Raw genomic sequence first — 18,656 nt, 5'->3', positions numbered from 1 at the left:
TGCTGTGCCTGAGGCTTGGTGGGGTTCCACAGCTGTTTGGTATGGGCTTCTCTCAGCTCATGGGGAAGGTAGTTCAGAGAGCTTAACCAGCAGGAACACTGACTTATTTTGGTTAGTTTCCTGAAGTAGCTGACGGCTGGGTCTGACAAACACCCCTGCTGGCATGTAGAAGGGGTGGGAATCTTCAGCTGGGCAGGAGATTTCTGAGTTTGCTTAAATTTATACCCTCCGTCAGTTGTGTAACATGGGAAACGCACCAGCCGCCTTACTCAGGGTGTTCCAGGTCCTGTAAGGGGTGCATGACCTTGCAGAGAATGAGGAACCCCCAGTTTAAGCTACCCAGACTTGTATTTTATGCTTTTTGGTCTGTATTGCACCTCTGGCAGTGCTCGAAGCCTCAGCAGGGGTGAGGCATCCCTGCTGTCCCTGTGGGATGTCATACATGGCACTGATCCTGTTACAAGTGAGTAGACAAGAAACTGGGTTTTCAATACAAAGAGTTTATTGCACTGTGAGCCAGTGACAGAACTGAGCCCACAAACACTGTCTGCCTAACATCAATACAATATTTTTCCAGTGAGTTTTGCAGGGGCCATATGTTCTCCTTCCCACTCTTGTCTTTTCTTCTTTTTCCACATCTGATCGTCTACAGGAATCGGGGCTATTTGCTCTCCCCAAATCTGAGAAGTTCCCCTGGGAGAAGCCGCATCACATTCTTGGTTTAGAGCCAACAGAGCTGTTCTAGCAATTGAGAAAGAGTAGCTTGGGGAATGCCTTCTGTTTATTTTCTGTTTATTTATCTCCTGTGCTGCTTCTCGTGCCTCTTTTAGCAGGACCGTTACTGCGTGTGCCTTCAGTAGCCAGCTTGCTTTCAGGACACTGGGTCCTCTGCAGTGTGCGTCTGTATGACAAATGGTTTCAGCTTCCCTCGGGTTTGGGTCACAAAGTAATTGATAACACCCTGAAGGCTTGGAAGTGTCACCTGTTTCACCAAAACAAACAAACAAAAAAGGCACTAAAAAACCCTAAAACAAAGCAAACCAACAAAAATCATCCTGCCCAAACAAAAAAAAGCCACCAAATAAAACATGCTAAGTGTGTTGAGAATACATGTTCAAAAACATACTGGCAGGCGGGATCCCTAGCAATGTTTCTCAAACAACTGATACTGGACTTACATCCAGCCTTTGGATGCAGTGGGATCTAGGACAACCCTCTGCAATCTACAGTAACATTTTGACCCTTGAGTGTGTAACTCCTCTTCCACCAAATGTGTAACCAAACCAAAAGGGCGATCGCAGGCTGTGCTGTTGGGCTCTTCAGTGACTGCTCTTTCAGCAGATGGTGTAACTGCAGATGCTTTTTCAAACCAATAGGATGTTTCTCAGGTCGTGAGTTAAACATGTCTTAAGAAAGTGAAGAAAACTGTTTTAAACCAAACAACAGGATCCATAGAGCCTTGCTCACACTTCAACAAAGTTAATTTTGTTTCTCAAAGTTAGATGGAGTGTATTTTGAATTTCTTCTAGCTGCAATGAGAGCTCAGTTTTCAGACTTAGTACTGAAGCCTAAGTCAGGAAGAAAAATTAATCAATTTTGGGTATTTTGTGAGTGGTTTGATTTTAGTTTTGTTATAGACAAGATGCTGGTGTGGGGTTTTTTCCCCCTACTTGTTCTTAAAAGATAACTTGTTCCTTGAAATGAGGTTAGTTGGACTAACAAGGGAGGTGAACTCTGTGTACTCACTTTGACTCACAAATTATGGTTAGGAATTTACTAGAGCTTTTCTGATTTTCTGCAAAGTGATGTTTCTTAGACCTGCTTAAGAATCTTCAACAAGGGGATTGCTCACTTACCTGTCTTTCCAATTCGATAATGTAACTTGTTCCTTTGGACATCACTTTGTAGTGCTTTATGCACGGGGCACTGAAAGAAAGTGAAAGTTGATATGCTGTCCAAAATTAAATACTTTTTGGTGTATTGTTGTCATTACAAACTCCTTTACATTAGCAATGGGTGTGCTTTGTAATATCCCCAGAGCTTACTGAAGGTGTGTGGCAGTGTTTGTTTCTCCTGTTTTAGTTCAGAAACACTGAGAATTGCAAACGTTATTGCTAATGTCTCAGATGCCTCTTGTTCTGAAGCTCTGCAAAAGCAGAAACGTGGTAATTCAGTTGAAGTGTGGTGTGTTTTTAGACTAAGTTACTGTTTGAAAATACTTCTCTTTCATTTTTCATTGTTCATTTTACAAAGGGGTAGGGCTTGTTCCATTTTCATTCTGTGTGATTTCTTAAACTGCGTGGGGTTTCACGGCAAACAGGGAAGCCCATTTACCCAAGGAAACAGGCTTTTGCTGGCTGATTGCTGTTGCTGCTTTGTTTAATCCAACTGGTTTTGTAGGAGAAAAGAACCAAAAAATGGTCTGAGGCCCACCCCTGCTGCCTCATTTGCCTTTCTCAAAATAGCCTAAAGGCAAGGCATGTGTTTCATATGTCAGCTCTGGGTATTAAGAATTCAGCTTTTAATACAGTGCGTACTAGTTAAGAACGGGTTAATATGTTGTGGAATCAACCTACTCCAGCTCATGTCGGATAGTGATTGCGTAGTTCTTGTTGTACCTGCCGGGACGCAGGATCAAATTCCCACATGAAGGGTTCTTTTCTAACATCTCTATTGCTCCTTGACGAGATACTGCATAGAAGCACCTGCACGGAAAGGAGGAGAGAAACAGCATGAATGCGAGTTACGCTGGCAGGACCACGTCATTCTGAGCTGTGTGAAGAGATGCCGTCTACCAGGCTAATGCCTCTTTGTAATGCTAGGCTTACTCAGGGTAGTTAGCCATGGCTGCCAAGAGGCAGGACATCGGAAGGACTTGTGCTGGTTAAATCTACTGTAGGAGCATAATTCAGGACAGCAGTGCTTTGGCATTCTCAGAGAGAAAGTGTAGCTTTTGTACAGGTATGATGCTTTCTGGACTGTTGGAAAGAATGTGAGAAGAGTAACCCAGACTTACCTTGAAATTCTTAATGGTAATCAGCATTTTCTTAGAAGGGCAGATACAGCAGCCCAACGTGTGGCTTTCTGAAAAGGTTTTTAAGCATAGCAACATGCTGCACTCGGCCTTTTCAAAGCAAAAGGCATTGTAGGAAAGCTGCAGGAGCAATCTTTCCCTTAGGAAATCTCTATAAAGGCCTTGAGGTAGATTTTGCTCATTGAATATTACACAACCCATGTACAATTTTGAACCTCTGCATGGAAATCATACTTTGAAAGAAGAAGGGAAGGCTCTTTAGTCAGGCTGTCGTTCACCTAGTTCAGTCAGAGCTTACACTGGCATAGTGGTCAATGTACTGCTGGGAGGGTTTTTTCTGTCCAAGGATGCACTGGAACAGTCGTTAAGCATAATCCTTCTTTTCTTTTCCTTCTCTAGCACTTCATGCATTCTTCTAAGTTGGTCAGGTAATAATGACTCATCTGGTGGAACTGACAGCTGAAAGTGAACAGTGTCATTGAAAAGAAAATGAAAGAGTGGACAAACACCATGAGTTTCTGTGTGCACACCACAGCTAAACTCTGAGTGCAGCTGCTGTGCAGAAATCTTTCTTACCTGCTTGACTTAAGCAGCTGTGATAGTCTGGAAGGTTTGGATGTGCCTCTGCTTTGAATAAAATGCTGCACATGTGGTTTTGTTAGAATAGTGAAATAAGGATATCTGTGTCCTGATTTAGAAAAAATGTGCATTGATGGAAGTGGGACTAATGTAAGAATCCACAACGATATTTTGCAGTTGCTATACTGCAAAAGGCTGCGTAAATGTAATGTAACCTATTTCAGCCATCCTCAGCTTTTTAAGTGATTCAGCTGGGCCAATGTGAACAAACTTCATTTATTTTTCCACCAGTTGTTATCAAAGAGGGTCTTGCTATTTTCAAAGTTTGTTTAGCTAAGAAGAATAGTAGAATAAACACAGGGGTGAGGGGTTCTCTCAGGTGTGTGGTTTGGCTGTTTGTTTGGTTTCGTCTTTATCCCATGATAAAGACATTAAAGACATGGGAGTTGTCTCTTTCAGAGCAGGCTCCCTTTTTCACAGCTGCAGGGTATGGACTTGTGCTAGAAGTCTTTTCCTTCCTGGAGAGCAAACAGTGGATTGGGAACTGTGTCCGACTAGCTGCCATGCCAAGTGTGTCTTGCAGATGAGCTGGGGTTAAATCAACCTGAATTTTGCTCTCCTCGGGGCGGGGGAACCAAACCAAAAACAAAAAACCCCCACCGAACCCAAACCAACAAGAACCCTCAACATTTTAGTGTGTGCAAACGCCTTAGAAGTGCGGCTTTGTGCCTATGGAAGCCAACTTCTGGCATGCGTGAAGACAAAACCCCCTTATAGGCACTTTTGACATGAAGTGAATATAAATCTCGTCCATACCTTTATTACCGTGAGAATAAAACCCTTCCATTCTTTTCCTTGTTCACAGTCACTAGCCTGAGAGAACAGAAAGTTATGGTGTAAGAACCACTACAGCCAAAAAAAAAAAAGTATAATATTTCATAGAATCACAGACTCGTTAAGGTTGGAAAAGACCTCTAGGATTGTCAAGTCCAACCATTAACCCAACAGTACCGTGTCTCCTAAACCACGCCCTGAAGTGCCATGTCTACATGTCTTTCAAATACTTCCAGGGATGGTGACTCCACCACCTCTCTGGGCAGCCTGTTCCAATGCCACGTGGAAGCCTCAGGTAGCTCTCACCCTTTTAGAAGTACCACGCCTAGAAACGAGCTTGCTGCCAAGGTACATCACACCTTGCGCTTCCCCAGTTGAATTCCATGTTGAATTAGAGGGAGAGGACAGAGGTGGGAAGGTAAAAAAGAAAAATCATATGCTCTGTTGGAGTAGAAGGAGGAAGTTAGGTGGAGCCAAGGAGAAGGCCCAGCTAAGGAAATAGGTTAGTCTCAAGTATAAAGCCTTCCAGATAGTCCCTGAGCATGACAGTCTGTATGGCTTCCGAATGGTGGGGCAGTCAGATATTTTAACCCCTTCTTGGGTTTACAGGTGACACGGGTCTGTCAGTGCGGTACTTCGTGGTTTCTCTTGTATATTTTCTTGTTCAAGTTTTGCTTGTTTCGTATTCCCAGGTACTCCTGAGAAAAATTTCTAATGCCTCGAGGGCAGTTTCCATTGTGTTAGGTTCTTTTGCCCTGCCTCCTTCTCTGACTGCTGGCTGTATGCTTAGATGTCAAGAAGGTAGCTCTACTCCCACACCAAAACGGAGCTCTGAGTATCTGTGGGAGATGGAGTAAAGTACCATCTGGCTTACAGATCACAGCTTTCCTCTTTTTACCTTCAGTTCTAGTTCCCCATTTGACAGCAGCAGGATGAACCGTGCAGAGCCATTTTCATCTGGATGAACATTGGTTGCTGAAGTCAAAGCTGATATATCTAATTTCTGTGAGTACTAAGGAGGGGGAAAAGAGAAATACCACAAGTTGTAATTTTCACCAAAAATCTAGCTGCTCTCCAAAGGAATTTCTTTAGAAGAAAATAGATTTAAACTTTTTGTTTGCTAGAACTTGGGTTAAGTTTAATTAACAGATGTGCCAAAGCTCAGTCCTTTGCTTCTGCTAACAGAAGCTCTTCTCACCAACAATGTATCTTCTGGATTTTTCCCATCCTAATCTTCGTAATCACAAGTAAACCACGTAATCCATGTAATCCATGACAGCTCTGTCAGTATTTGCTTTGTGGCTCCAACTAAACCCTCAGCCAGAGGGCACTGTAATAATAACAAGCACTTTTTCCTCAGCTGCATAAAGGAAAGTCATGTTGCGCACCGCAATAAATTTACTGTTGGGCACAGCCAAGGAAAAAGCACTCGCTAAAATTAGGGAGCAATGTGGATATGTTTGTAGCTCAGGTGCCAAAAAAATATTCCTTTTTTGTTTTGATGAGGCAAATTAATATGCTATAGCTTGTTTCACTCTGGCTTTTGTTGATGTCAGCCTTTTTTTTTTTTTAAGATATGAGAGGAGAGGGTGCTGAGAGGTGTCTGGAGTACATAAGGATTGCTTCATGAAAATAACTGATGTGCTTAATCAGATGGGTAGTTACAAAGATAGCGCATTACTCACTGTTGGAACTTTCTTATCATGATAAAAGAAGAGCATAGTTCCTCTGAGTTCTGTCCAATACACTCTAAATTCCTGTTGGAAAGGAGGAAGTGTCAGTTTGTGAAGATGACCTTTTTAGTTCCCACAAAATGCTTAAAGTGAAAGAACTGCCAAGAAAAAACCTGTGTCATCCCCATGTTAGTTTTCAGTATTTTAAAGATCATTAAAGAGTAAGTATGTATTTTGCAGGCAGTTTATGCAAAAAAAAAAAAGGAAATAATTCTTTACAGGTAAAAAAGTTCATAGGCTCTAGGCTTTGTTTTCTAGTATCTTAATCCAGCATGGAACTAGAAAACTTTAATTCAAATGTTTTAAAAGTTTGTCAACAATTTGTCAAACAATTTAAAGGGGGTATGCAATGGAAGGAAAATATATTATAAATGCCATTTAAAAATCTTGCTTTCCTAAAAGGCATACAAGTGGAAAATAGTGTGAGGAACATGTGTAGAGACTCCAATCTTATGAACACCATTCTCTTGAAGTGCCTATTTGCACTGAATTTTGATCCTCCCAGTTTACTGGCTATAGGAGAAGGTCATTGAGCTTGACGGTGGTCTGACCTATTAACTGGACTTCTTGCTTTTGAAGTGGTGTTTTACATGCTTTGTCCTTAAACTATGTGTAGTAATGTTCATAAATCAACACGTCATGGTAAATACGAGTGTCTGACTCTTCCAACTCTCCCACAATGCAGTCATGCCAGAGTGTTGGGAAAGGTTTTTCTGTTTTCATGTGCCCCTGATGCCCTATGAACTATATGAGTGAACCCTATGAACTATAGCTGTTACGGGACACTGAACTGGGAGGGTGACTTCTGTAAAACAGAAGCTCTGTTCTAGTTTTCAGTTTACTTACCCATTTTGTGCTTTTTATTTAGGTTTTGGGTTCTTTGTTGTTTGGGTGTTTTTACTTCTGAGAATGGGGATTTAAAACACAGTCACAAAAATTGAGAAAAGAAATAACTTGTGAAGCCTGATAGGTCATACAAAGTAGGGTGAGCAACATCCCCTAGAGTATCCTGCAGGTGATCCTTGCTCTTTACCCTGCTAGCTCTTAACTAGTCTTTCTGGTGGTTTCTGTCAAATTACTAGTGTAAAATTTCTGTAGCACTCAGCCTCTGGACCCCAACCCCTGAGCACTGCAGTGTTGTGTTAAGGTAAATGTCCTCGTTAAACCACCTGTCCCTGGCTGAAGGCTGTGAATGCTTGCTTACGGTATGGGGCTGGATGTCAAGAAATTTTTGAACTGCACCTTATGAACTGGGCTTTCTGCTCTATGGAAATGTAGTAATAGTAGTTGCCCAGGACAACTTGTGGTTGTTTCACAGCCATGCCTATGTTTTCCTGTTCGGTGACAGGTCTCAAAAGTGATAATACACTTATCACTTTCGAGTGATAATACATCTTGTCAGTCCCACATAAGTCTCTTCAGACTGGCTGCATATTATTGCTCTACTGTGTTAGTTTTTATTATTATAGTATAGTAGTTACTGCATATCAGAAGGAGGGATTTTTCGGGGGAAAAAAGGTTTTACATAGAAGGATATACATAAAGGAATGCAACAGGGAGCTTTATTAAACTTGCAGGTATTCTGCTAGATACAACAAAGCAATGTGTTGAATAATTTCTGGTGTTGCAGAAGAATTAATGGTAAGATTATTAGTCTACTTCTTGTTTCTTGGAGTTCTTGTTTGCTCTGGTACCTGGTTGTTCCTGTGTTTGTGAAACACCATGCTACATTGGTCTTTTGATTATATCTACCTTTAGTACTGCGGGACTCACTCTTTCTCTATTCTGTCTGTGCTTCTACAATTGCAGATGTGAGTATAGGTAGGGTAAAAATGATTTTGTAACCCAAAGTACCAGGATTGTCATTATCAAGGAATTAAAAAGGGCAATCAACTTGATTAGGGACATACTCTGAACATACATGCTGTTGTAATGTTACAAGCATGTAGGTGTTTACAGATTTGTGTTTTAAATAGTTATCTTGGGTCAAAAAGTCCTGTTTTCGCAGTTAGTCCACGTGTTAAATCATCAGCCCTTACTAACAAGAAAAAAAAACAAACATGTAGAGAATCTCACATATACTTCAGGTTGCGTGTCACTGAAGACTTCAGGATGGATAGTGTTCTCCAGTAAACAGAGGATGACATGGTTATATTGCTCTGACACAAACTTTGCTCTTGGTATTAAAAATATTGCACTAGCTTTCCGCCATGGTGGTAGCTATGAAATCTATCCACATTTCAGTAGGTAATAGTAGATTATAATGGGATCTTGGAGATATGGATGGTTACCTTGCATAATTTATTTTACTCCCCCTCCCCAAGTATTATGAACAGAAATAACTAGATATCATTATTTCAGAGCAACCATTTGTCTCAGCCAGTGCTGAGAAACCTTTCCCCTGACAGATGTATAGCTCGCGGCAATCCATTTTTGAAGAAATATTTCAGCACATCCACTTCCCGGGATAGTGCACCTTACCTGGCATCTCGAGTGCCGGACAGACAGGTAACCTTGGAAGTACAAAGGCAGACCAGTGATCCTCTGTCTCTCCTGGAAGATTCGCCGGGGGGCTGGTTGAGGAGTTTCCTTGGGCTGTTCCCTAATGCCTCGCAGCATCCTTTGGATATCAGCAGGATATATGGATATCCTCTGTTGCTGTGCTCTTCTCCCCAGCCCCCTCCACTCCTGTTGTTCTCAGTCTGCTCCGTATCAGCCGCAGCCAGAGAACTCACCCCAGTGAGGGGTGAAAAAGCAGCATCTTGAAGAGGAAGTCTCCGTAGTTGGTTTTAGGTCAGTGCACACCTCCCACTCTTTGCTTGGTGTGTGGTCATGGGGGGAACCAGACTGAATGGATTAAAAGCATCTTTCCTTTAGAGTGTTCTCCTCAGGTTTGCTCAAGGGGAGACATTCAAATAATGAGCATGCTGGTACAAAAGTGCGTCATTACTGTGATGGGTGTCACCTGGAGCTCATGGCATAAAAGCCTGCTTTTATGGCTTACAGCACTGGACTTCTCATGGGCTACTGCCATGGGGGAGCCTGGTATTAACTTTGCAATGTGCATGTAGGAAGAAGACCTTCGTTGTGAAAGAGCTAATATATCAAAGCCTTTAAAGAAATTGTGAAGGGAAATGGTAGTTCAGGAACAAAGTGGTTGGTCCTGATGGAATGAGGGGTGAAATTTCTGCCACAGAATCCTGAGGTTTAAATTAGTTTCTGGCCTTCCCCTGAGAGGTTAGAAAGAATGGGGATGAAGAGACTTAGTGTTTTGATGCTGGTTGCTACTAAATGCGAAGCAAATATTATATTAAAAAAAAGGCTTGTTTTTTGTTGAATATCTCCATGACCTTTTCTATTTCTCAGCTGTGTGTAGGTGTCAGATGAGTACATAATTAGCTGGTAAGGTGATCTGTGGTAGTTCAGACAGTGGCCAACCAACTCTAGCAGAAGAGGGGCCTGACATGTCACCTGTAAACATGACTGGGAACAGGTACTTTTTCTCAGATTTTTGCAAAATCGCAGATTTTTTGTACATGTTCAGTTGTGTTTAAATGGCAGAATTCGACTTTGCAATTGAATGTTGCACAAAAGCTGATGAATGTGAGTACCTGCACCTGTGCTTGGCAAGGCTGGTGATGGTAAGCCAGCACTTAGTCCACTGCTTGCCAGTGTGCGATAAAAAGCTTCATTTCAAATTATAGTTTTGGGCTGTCTTTTGCAGATACTGTAAGATATTGTGGATATCGTGGCGTTACGTTCTCAAGCAGGTGTTCTTGCACATTGTTGAGTCCTTCGCTAGTGTTTTAAAGAAAAATTTGCGCCCCCCTGCGGTGACAGTAGATGTTTTCTAGCATTTAGAAACCCGAAGCTTTCGGCCCACCTTCCCCGTGGGTGAAGACGCCGCTCGCTGCTGCCGGCTCCCCTCAAGGAAGCAGAGCCGCTGGGGAGCGGAAGGGCAGCCGCCTCCTCCTGCGCAGGCGCGGCAACGGCCCTCGGGGGGGGCGCGCGCGCCGACCAACCGCCCTCCTCGGCGCCCAGCGGCCGTCAGCCAATGGGGCGGGGGGGAGGGGGCGTGGCCGGCACGCTGGCTGTCGCCGGGGCGCGCGCGCAGAGGGAAGGCAGGCGCGCGGGGTTTGAAAGCGGTGGGACGGGGGAAGGGGCGGGTTCCGCGGGCGGGCTGCCTGCCTGCCTGCGTCTGTCTGTCTGTCTGTCTGTCTCTTTGCGTTCTCCTGGCGGCGGCCCGGGATGGCGGAGGCCTTGGTGAGAGCGCGGGCGCGGAGGAACCGGCGGGGGCGGGGCGGGGGGTGCTGGGGGCAGCGGCCGTTCCCCTCCGCATCATCCGGAGCGCGGCCTCTCCTCAGGGCGCGGCGCGGGCGGGACCGTCCTTCCGCCCCGATGGTGGGCGGTGAGGCAGCTTCACCCGCTTCCGAGGGGCGCGGTGCCGATGTCAGCGCTGTGCTTCGCCCTCCCGCTGGGCTCCGGGCTCCGGGCGCCGGCACAAGCGCTGCCGCTGCGGGGGCTGGTTTGTGGGGAGCCCCCCCTCCCATGGGCCTCCGGCAGCTGCGCCCGTCCCCCCGCCCTGGAGATCGTCCTCTCGCGGGTTGGCGTGTAAAGGAAGAACCGGTGGCGCTTGGCCGGGCGTGCGGGAGGCGTGCTCGGCTGCCTCCCGCCGCCCCCTGTCAGAGGTACGCGGGGAGCTCAAGCTTCAGAAGCTCGTCCGGCGTAGCGGGGTACAAACGTAACAATAAATAAACTGTTAAAAGCTCTTTTAGATCTGTTGCAGGGATTTTTCATTTTCGCATATGGAAGGTTACTTGCTCGGTAGTTGATTACACTGCGCTCCACCCCAAGGAGAATTTAAGGCCGGGAGACTGATTTGCTCTGGCGTGTGGTTCTGCACCGCCGCCGAAGCAATGGCTATTGGTCGCTTGTGTTCCTGTGTGACATAGAGTTTCTTCCTGTCATTTTAAGCTGATGTTGAAAATTTGCAGTGTGGTTTTGGTTATTTTTACTGGAAGTAATATCCAAAGAGGAATGACAAAGAAGGGCAAAGTAATAGCAGTATGGCAAACTTAGGAAAAATGTGCTGAATTCTGTTGTATTAGGACTAGATAATCTCCACGCTGCACATACACTCTATTCCACTTTACACAAACGAAGAAAAGGTCATAATTGTTTTTTTAGCCAAACAGATTTTTTTTTGAGACGTTTTAATGTCACATGGGTAAAAAAACTGCACTCTGCTTAGCTCTTTAATTTTTCGTGACTTGCCCTTCCTTTCTGTTTTTATCCTCTACAGTCTTTGTCAGCTCCCAGCTCAGTAGGCTTTATTTCATTTGTTGGTGAAGAAAGTAAAGCTGATAGTGTACTGTAGTATACACTACTACAGAACAACCAAGTGAAGCGAACTTAAGCTTGCCATCCCGAAACCCAAGCGAGCTACTTCCAGGCAGCTATCTGAGCAAACCTGTCTCTGTGGCAAAAGTGTGGGATGACCTGCCAGTAGAGGTGAAAAGCCAGTCGAGCTGGGTGATAGCTGGTTGCCTGTGAAACGAATCTAAGTTCCCTCTTGACCCCTCTCCACGGACAATTTAACCGAACCCCCATGTAGTAGGTCAAGAGCAATTTAAAGGAGGTACAGCTGCTTTAAAAAAGAGAACTGTCTGCTATGGAGGATAACTGATTGCCCATGAATTATCTAAACTGTAGGCCCTTAAGCAGCCACCAACAAAGAGTGCGCCAAAGCTCTACACCTAGAAAATCTAAAATCAATACGACTCCCTCACCTTCAACAGGCCAACCTATACCAATAGGATATTGGTATTGATAATGCTAAAATGAGTAACTAAGTGGCCCCTCCCCCTCTTCAGCGCAAGCTTACATCCTCACATTATTAACAGATCACAGCTAATACTACAAACCCGTACAAGATTCTATATTTTTCCCCCTGTTAACCCAACCCAGGAGCGCCCAATTAGAAAGATTAAAGTCTGTAAAAGGAACTAGGCAAACTCAGGGCCCAAATGTTTACCAAAACCATAGCCTTCAGCAAGCCAAGTATTGAAGGTGATGCCTGCCCAGTGACACCATACTACGTACATACTACCATAGTGTAGTTTGAATTATTGCTACGCTAGTTGTTGTAGTAGATGACTGGAGTCATGTCTGCTGTTTGAGTGACTTTGATTATACTCGGGGTTCAAGTATATAAAGACATACTGGGTGTTAATTGAGACTTTAGTTTTACCTTTTACCATGGAACAGCTGACGTGCTTTCACTGCCTGTCACCGTGGTCTTGCCTGTGACAAACACAGGGTAAGAATCCCCATGTGAGCAGTTCTCACGGAGCAGCAGATGCGTTGTAAGGTTGTGTCCTAGCTTGCTTTGTGGTTCGTTCCTTTTCCTTACTTAAAAGATTATTTTTGTAGTCATCACAGAAATGTTAACCAAATCCTTAGATTCTCTATGATTTCTGTCATATGAGTCCTCTCGGCATCTCTCTGACTTTAAATTCAACAGACGCTTGATGGTTCTTGAGGAAAGCTGCATTTCTGGCAGTTGTTACAGGGGCTGTAGGTACTGCGGCATTCTAAGAAGAGCAAGTCTGCAGTAACTCCCGCTAGTTTCAGATGGATCGAGAAACCTGGAGATTTGCTTATACAAGAAACAGGGTTGGTCGCTTATTTATTTTTCTGTCTGGTATTATCATGCTTAGTAAAAATGGATTCTTATTTATTCACAGAATCATTTTAAAAAAGACTACAGAGCAAGATTCTGCCATGGAGTAAGGTAATTTATGTTTAAAATTTTATTCTTGTATACAGTTGTTTGGAAAAAGTGTTGATTTTTGTCAGAGAGCCTAATGTCAGAACAATTGGGTGTATCGTATTGAACTGATCAGATGATATTTCCCAAACTTCTTGTATTTCTTAGTGGTTGGAGGAACAAACTGCTGGGGGACAAAGCACCAAGGATTTCTTTTGTATTCCTCTGCTGAGGCAGCAGGCTGTAGTGTAGCTGTACCTAAGCTACCCCTTAACTAGGCTGTCTGAGCACCAAAGCAGTAGTCTGTGCAAATATTTTGCTTTTCAAGAGTTAGAGACATGAAGCCCATGTAGAGTTGTAGCTTATTTGGCCCTCACTGATAAGCCTTAGAGGTGAGTTTGAGTGTTTGCAGTGCTGTGGATTTCTTCAAAGGCATGTCAGTGAGCTTTTGTTACTCAAATCAGTTTTTAGACGAGTCATTCATGAGATTACAAAATCTACCAAATTACCTGTTTTTAAAGGCATGTAATAGTCATTATGGGAGAAATACTCCATGGCTTTTCTCTTATTTCGGTTTTGATCAGCATGGTGTGGCTAGTGGATCACTTCTCCCATTTTCATTTGTCCTGGGGAGGTTTGAAATGGTAATCCAAGTAGCTGAGCTGTTCGCTTGCTTACGGATTTGATACTGCAAGCCAATTCAGGCTGCTGAAACTTCTGTAAAAGCACAGAGTAACTGTGGATAATTGGTAGAAAGAAAAGCAGAGGGTGAGTCCTTGTGTGAAGGGATAGATGTGCAGCCTACACGTTTCATTTCTGGGTCTGCTGAGACTGTATCACTGTGTAGGCAATGTTACTTGAGAATTGATTTTTTAAAAAATTTATTTATTTCAAGTGAGAATCTCTATTTATCCCAAAGCTCTTCTACCTGAGGGCTGTTGCAGTAGTTGTATGTTTTCTTTTATGTAGAGAGATTTCTTTGTTCTCATCATATTCTGTGACAGTGGGGCTTTTTCTCCTGAGATCCTTATTTAGACAAGCTTCTTTGCAGATATCTATGCATGGAAATTGTAGGTAAAACGTATTAATGATGGGACTAGTGGAAATAATAATCTGAAATATTAATTAGTAAGAGCTTTACTACTTTTTAAGTTGCTGGGATAGGAACATTTAATAGTTTTGATTGAAAATATTTTTTTCTCCTCTTCTTTCTAGAAATAAGATTGATGTACAGCCAGGTCAAAACATTCTGAAACTCATACAGGATTGTTTTGAAAGTAAGCTTTTATTTTTTTGCATAATTTGCTGGTTAAAGAAAAAAATTCATTTTTTCCTTGTATTATGTTTAGTGGTAAAGAAATAGAAATTAAGAGATAGAGATAAAATGGATAAAAATAGTGTCTTTCTTACAGTCTTTAAAAGCACCTCCTTTGCAGGTGCTTAAACCTGTCCTAGCTGTCTGATAAAGGTAGTCTTTAATTGTTGGATTTACGTGACCTTAATGAGCCTTAGCAACTTGTTATAATACATGAGTCCTGGACAATTCAAGAATCCCTTGTTTATAGTTTTTTCTTTATAGGTTGTGGCACTGATCTTACAATAAACTCTCCAAGTTCAACCTGTTGCTCAACTCCTGTTGTCAGAAACGAGAAGAGGACTTCAGTACAGAGCCAAAGGGTAAGTTAGTTATGGCAGTGTCACAACGTAGCATTGGGCACAGTTTCGTTTGGGTATCAATCTAGTTCTGTAGGACTTAATTTTGTATGAGGGTTGAATGAATAAGCTACCTATATTGCTTGTATTAGTATATAGGCTATCATTTAAATTTCTGTAACAGTTGTGGGCAATGCTTTTTTCTTAGTTTGATGTGCTGTAATAGTAAATAATCTATAACTAGATTTATTTAAAGGCATATTTTCTTGGGTTTTTGCTAATGAAAGCTTTTTCAGCTTTTTGTCCAAGATAGTTAAATTTCTCATGGTCTCAGATTGAAGCACACTGTCTTGTGACTGGTGGTGGGTATGGCTGTCTTGGACTCTGTTGGGGTTGGTTTCAGTGACTTTGCCAGGTAGATGGACCCAGCTCTTAGCTATCTGGTGGATAGTAAAATTGAAAGCTGGTTGTTGAATAAAAGCAGCTTATCATCTTCTGATAAACAGTTATCTGTACAATAATTTTGTATATCCGTAACTTAGTTGAAGAGTGGAAACAAGTTGAAGGACATGTTAATGGGCTGCTGGAAGAATGATGCCAATAATCTAGTCTGTGTATTTAGTTTTAATATTTTAATTCTAGTACTTTTTTGTAAAAACAGGATATTCTGTTGATGACAGTGTTGAGAATGGGCATCCTTTACAATGGTGTTTCTTTACTTTAGTCTGATTTTAGACTATAGCATTATCTCAAAGTAATTCTTGCAAAACCTCAGCCTGACTTAATAAAGGTGAATTAAATCGTTTAAATTCATTCATTCTAATGAAAAGAGTAAATAGCTTGCCTGTGGACTAGCAGGATGTCTGCTCAAAGCTGTAAATTGATTTTTACTTTACATACTGTTTTACCTGTTGTTTGAAATTTACAGTTAGCTTTAGAAAGTCTCAGGTGATAGAAAATGGAAATACTTAGTTAAAATGGAACTGTGCTTCAAATGAGTAAGAATTAAGGGAAGTTATGTCGTGTTCTGTAGAAATGTATATTCCTGCCAAAATACTGTTGCTTTAGCAAATATTTTACTTTGTCTCATTATTCTTATTGTCTATGACAGCTAAAGGCAGGGTTAACTAACTCTGTGGAAGGAGCCTGCAACTCTGCAGAGTCCTTACCTGCATCACCACTAAAAAGAGTCAGCAGCAGAGGTTGGTAGCACTATTATTAAGTTTTTTGGGTAAGTATTTCTTGGGATTTTGTAAGGTTTTGAGTAGAAGAATTAAACCTTTTCTATATATATGGTAGGATGGTCACACGAATCACCCCTGAAGCCTGCAATACATGATTACATAGCTGATTCTAAAAAACCAGAGTCTCCTGCATCTAAAAGAGGAACAAATAATACATTAAGAGATGTTGAAATACTATGCGAAAGCCCTGCTGTGTCTTCGGACCCTGAGGATGATCATGGGTCTGCTGGTTCACCTATTCTTGTGGAGGAAGTGAAGAATTCTGAACATATGTAAGTAGAGCTGAATGTGGTGGCGGTGTCATGTCCCCCTTCTCCCCCCGCCCAGGGTAAATTAACATGGTGGTTTCAGTCATTTATGAGTTTGGATTGTGAACTCAAAAAATAATTTTTAGAAAATTTCCATATCTGGGTTTAGAAAGGGCAGAATTGTTTTTTATTAAATATTTTGGTGATAAGGATTAATTCCCAAAAGTGCAGTACCCAAGTGCAGGAAGCCTGTCTCCTTTTTTTCGCAGGACAGTGCCCCAAATTATCAGCTTCTCAGACAGTCTAGACTTTTTCAGTGAATCTTATTGACAGTGTTGACCTTAAAAGTTAACAAAAAATTTGTTAAAGCAGAGATGAGCAGTCATTGTTCCTCTTGCTCTGAATAAACAAATGTTTTATACAAAGTAGAACAACTGCAGTTGTAATCATTATCTCCTCTCTGGAAAATGTGAAGCCCAGCTGCGATAGTGGCCAGTGGTCTCAGCCACGCTTCTGCTTTCCTGGAGGACTGAATCTCTGGGGTAGATTGTAGAGAGGGACTGACACTGATCCCATTTGCAACCATTGATGGTGTGAGATTGGGAAGAGAATGCACCTACGGTCTAAGAAACCTGACAATTTCTGAAGCACGTTCTCCTGAAATTAGGAATTTGTCTTGCTGGGTAGCCCTCACTTTGATCAAGAGTCACAAGCTGACCCCATGTTGCCTCATTGGTTTGGACACTTGCTACTACGCTGGGAAGTAGTACCGCTAGCCTGTGTTCCTGCAACTTACGGAATGCAAGCTCATTCATAAGAAGTGAGACTCTGTCAGCAGGAGAAAATGAGAGCATCTGTCCATCACACGATACTTTAATGTGCACTCAGGATCTATAGCATTATATTTGAATGCTGTTTCTCATGCATAGATTACATTTTGATGACCAAAATACTCCTGCTGCAGTGAAGAGCCATGTGGAAGTTGAAAATTTGGAAGGACCTCAGACTGGGAGAGATGAGCCGGCTGTTCTCGTGCAAGAAACAGAACATATTGCTAAGTCTTCTGTACAGAAAAAGAAGTCTTTCTCTTCGGCTGTCTTAGCAGCTGTAGCAACAGGAGCGCTTGTAAAAAGGTGTGTTTTGAGGCTTAATATGGAACATAATTTGCTAGTAAAATAACCCAGTCCTGAGTACTGGAGCAACATGCTTTTATCTGTAAACATGGTCTGGGAGGATATTTTGGGATAGTCCAACATGACAGAAAAATGCCACTTGAGAAAGGGGTTTGATTAGTTGTTTCAAAGTTTTGGGCTGTTAGGACTTAACACTGATGTTGCTTTTGTCTGCCAGTAAAACAGTGTGTAGCTGTTGAATAGTGTTTGAGATTGAGCCTGGGATGTTTTGACAGGAGGATTCAGGAAAACCTGTGATTCTGAAGTTACTAGTTATCAAGCAGTCTTTCTCAGAGCTAATATGGATCTGATGGTTTAGCTAGGAGGTTGACTGTCCAGCATCTGAGAAATAATGAGGTGTGAATATAAGCCAAAGCAAGGAGAAACAGGCCTTGTGCTCTTTTTGGAAGCTAAAGGGCAATTAATGATGAACTTTATAATAATTCTTCTGCAGAATGTCCTGTAGCATGTTTAGGGGGTTCTAGACTCACCACTACATTTGCAAGATGGAAAGTCAATTTTTTTCTCCCAATGATGTGAATACTTTGTCTCTCCTTTCTTTAGGTATTCAGCCTCAATATCACCGCCATCACCTCCTCCTGTGAAAGATCTAGATATAGAAATAGAAAATGAATGTGAATTTTTAATTGATGAATCAGATGGTGTATCTTTTAATTCATGGTTTTCAATACCCTGTAAGAACAAAAAATCAAAAAAAGATGGCTCTGCAACTCCTGTTTCTAAATCTCAGCCCTCTGAGAAGGAGAAGACAGGGAGTAAGAAGGGCAAGAACAGAAAAGGGCACGTTGAAGCACTTAATAAAGAGGAAAAGGATGTCAGAGTACCTGACTCCAGCACAGCGTCAGAATCAGATCCAGTCTCTGACAGTGAAGGAAAGGTCTTCGTATCTCAAAGGAAAAACAATACTCATATGGGTAAGTTATTTAACAGGTCTTCAGACTTCTTCCATGTCATATTGCTGATTTTTTTTGTGGTGGTTTATTGGGAAATGAGGATAAAGTAGATGAGAGACATTAGTGGATTCCTAATTGATGTTTCAGTTGCACAGGTTTGTATATAAGGCGGTGAGACAGAGTGCCTTCACTTCTGCCCCCACCAAAAAAATTAAGTTAGCTGTGTAGCCTTTTCTTATGAGCAGACAAAGCAGGTGGTTACCCACAAGCTTTTGTTCTTCTCTTTGTAGAAAGGAGGCTAAGATATATGCTTTGAACTGAAGGGGATCAGTTTTTAGAAATTATTTGAGAATGGTTTTGTAGCAGGAAGCACTGAAAACTGGAAAGCAGATTGAATGTAACATTTCTGCCTTTTTTTTTTCCCCTACTAGGAAATACTGGAACTACACCAAAAATTCTGCTTTGAATTTTTCATA

The 18,656-nt window shown here is 42.2% G+C and overlaps 2 protein-coding genes across 4 annotated transcripts in view; one reads left to right on the top strand and one right to left on the bottom strand.

Moving 5' to 3' along the window:
* Window positions 1–484: 484 nt before the first annotated feature.
* STAP1 (signal transducing adaptor family member 1) lies at window positions 485–8,948 on the bottom strand. The gene is made up of 8 exons (XM_075090595.1): window positions 8,662–8,948; window positions 6,133–6,204; window positions 5,346–5,459; window positions 4,430–4,486; window positions 3,333–3,493; window positions 2,577–2,705; window positions 1,857–1,926; window positions 485–982 (listed from the first exon to the last, which is right to left on the bottom strand). Exons 1-8 carry the CDS (start codon window positions 8,797–8,799, stop codon window positions 872–874), a joined length of 852 nt encoding a protein of 283 aa, XP_074946696.1. The 5' UTR covers window positions 8,800–8,948; the 3' UTR covers window positions 485–871.
* A 1,334-nt stretch (window positions 8,949–10,282) lies between these two features.
* CENPC (centromere protein C) overlaps window positions 10,283–18,656 on the top strand; it is a 29,158-nt gene continuing 20,784 nt past the window's right edge. For all 3 annotated transcript variants that reach the window (XM_075090593.1, XM_075090592.1, XM_075090591.1), the window contains exons 1-8: window positions 10,283–10,443; window positions 12,927–12,973; window positions 14,165–14,226; window positions 14,529–14,626; window positions 15,714–15,804; window positions 15,902–16,118; window positions 17,024–17,227; window positions 17,831–18,201. In XM_075090593.1, the coding sequence (XP_074946694.1) occupies window positions 10,429–10,443; window positions 12,927–12,973; window positions 14,165–14,226; window positions 14,529–14,626; window positions 15,714–15,804; window positions 15,902–16,118; window positions 17,024–17,227; window positions 17,831–18,201 (1,105 nt within the window). In that variant the 5' untranslated portion in view covers window positions 10,283–10,428. The remainder of the gene's footprint in view (window positions 10,444–12,926; window positions 12,974–14,164; window positions 14,227–14,528; window positions 14,627–15,713; window positions 15,805–15,901; window positions 16,119–17,023; window positions 17,228–17,830; window positions 18,202–18,656) is intronic.

This window comes from Phalacrocorax aristotelis, chromosome 4 (assembly GCF_949628215.1).
Source record: "Phalacrocorax aristotelis chromosome 4, bGulAri2.1, whole genome shotgun sequence".
Classification (NCBI taxonomy): domain Eukaryota; kingdom Metazoa; phylum Chordata; class Aves; order Suliformes; family Phalacrocoracidae; genus Phalacrocorax; species Phalacrocorax aristotelis.
This window is presented reverse-complemented; position numbering and strand designations above follow the sequence as displayed.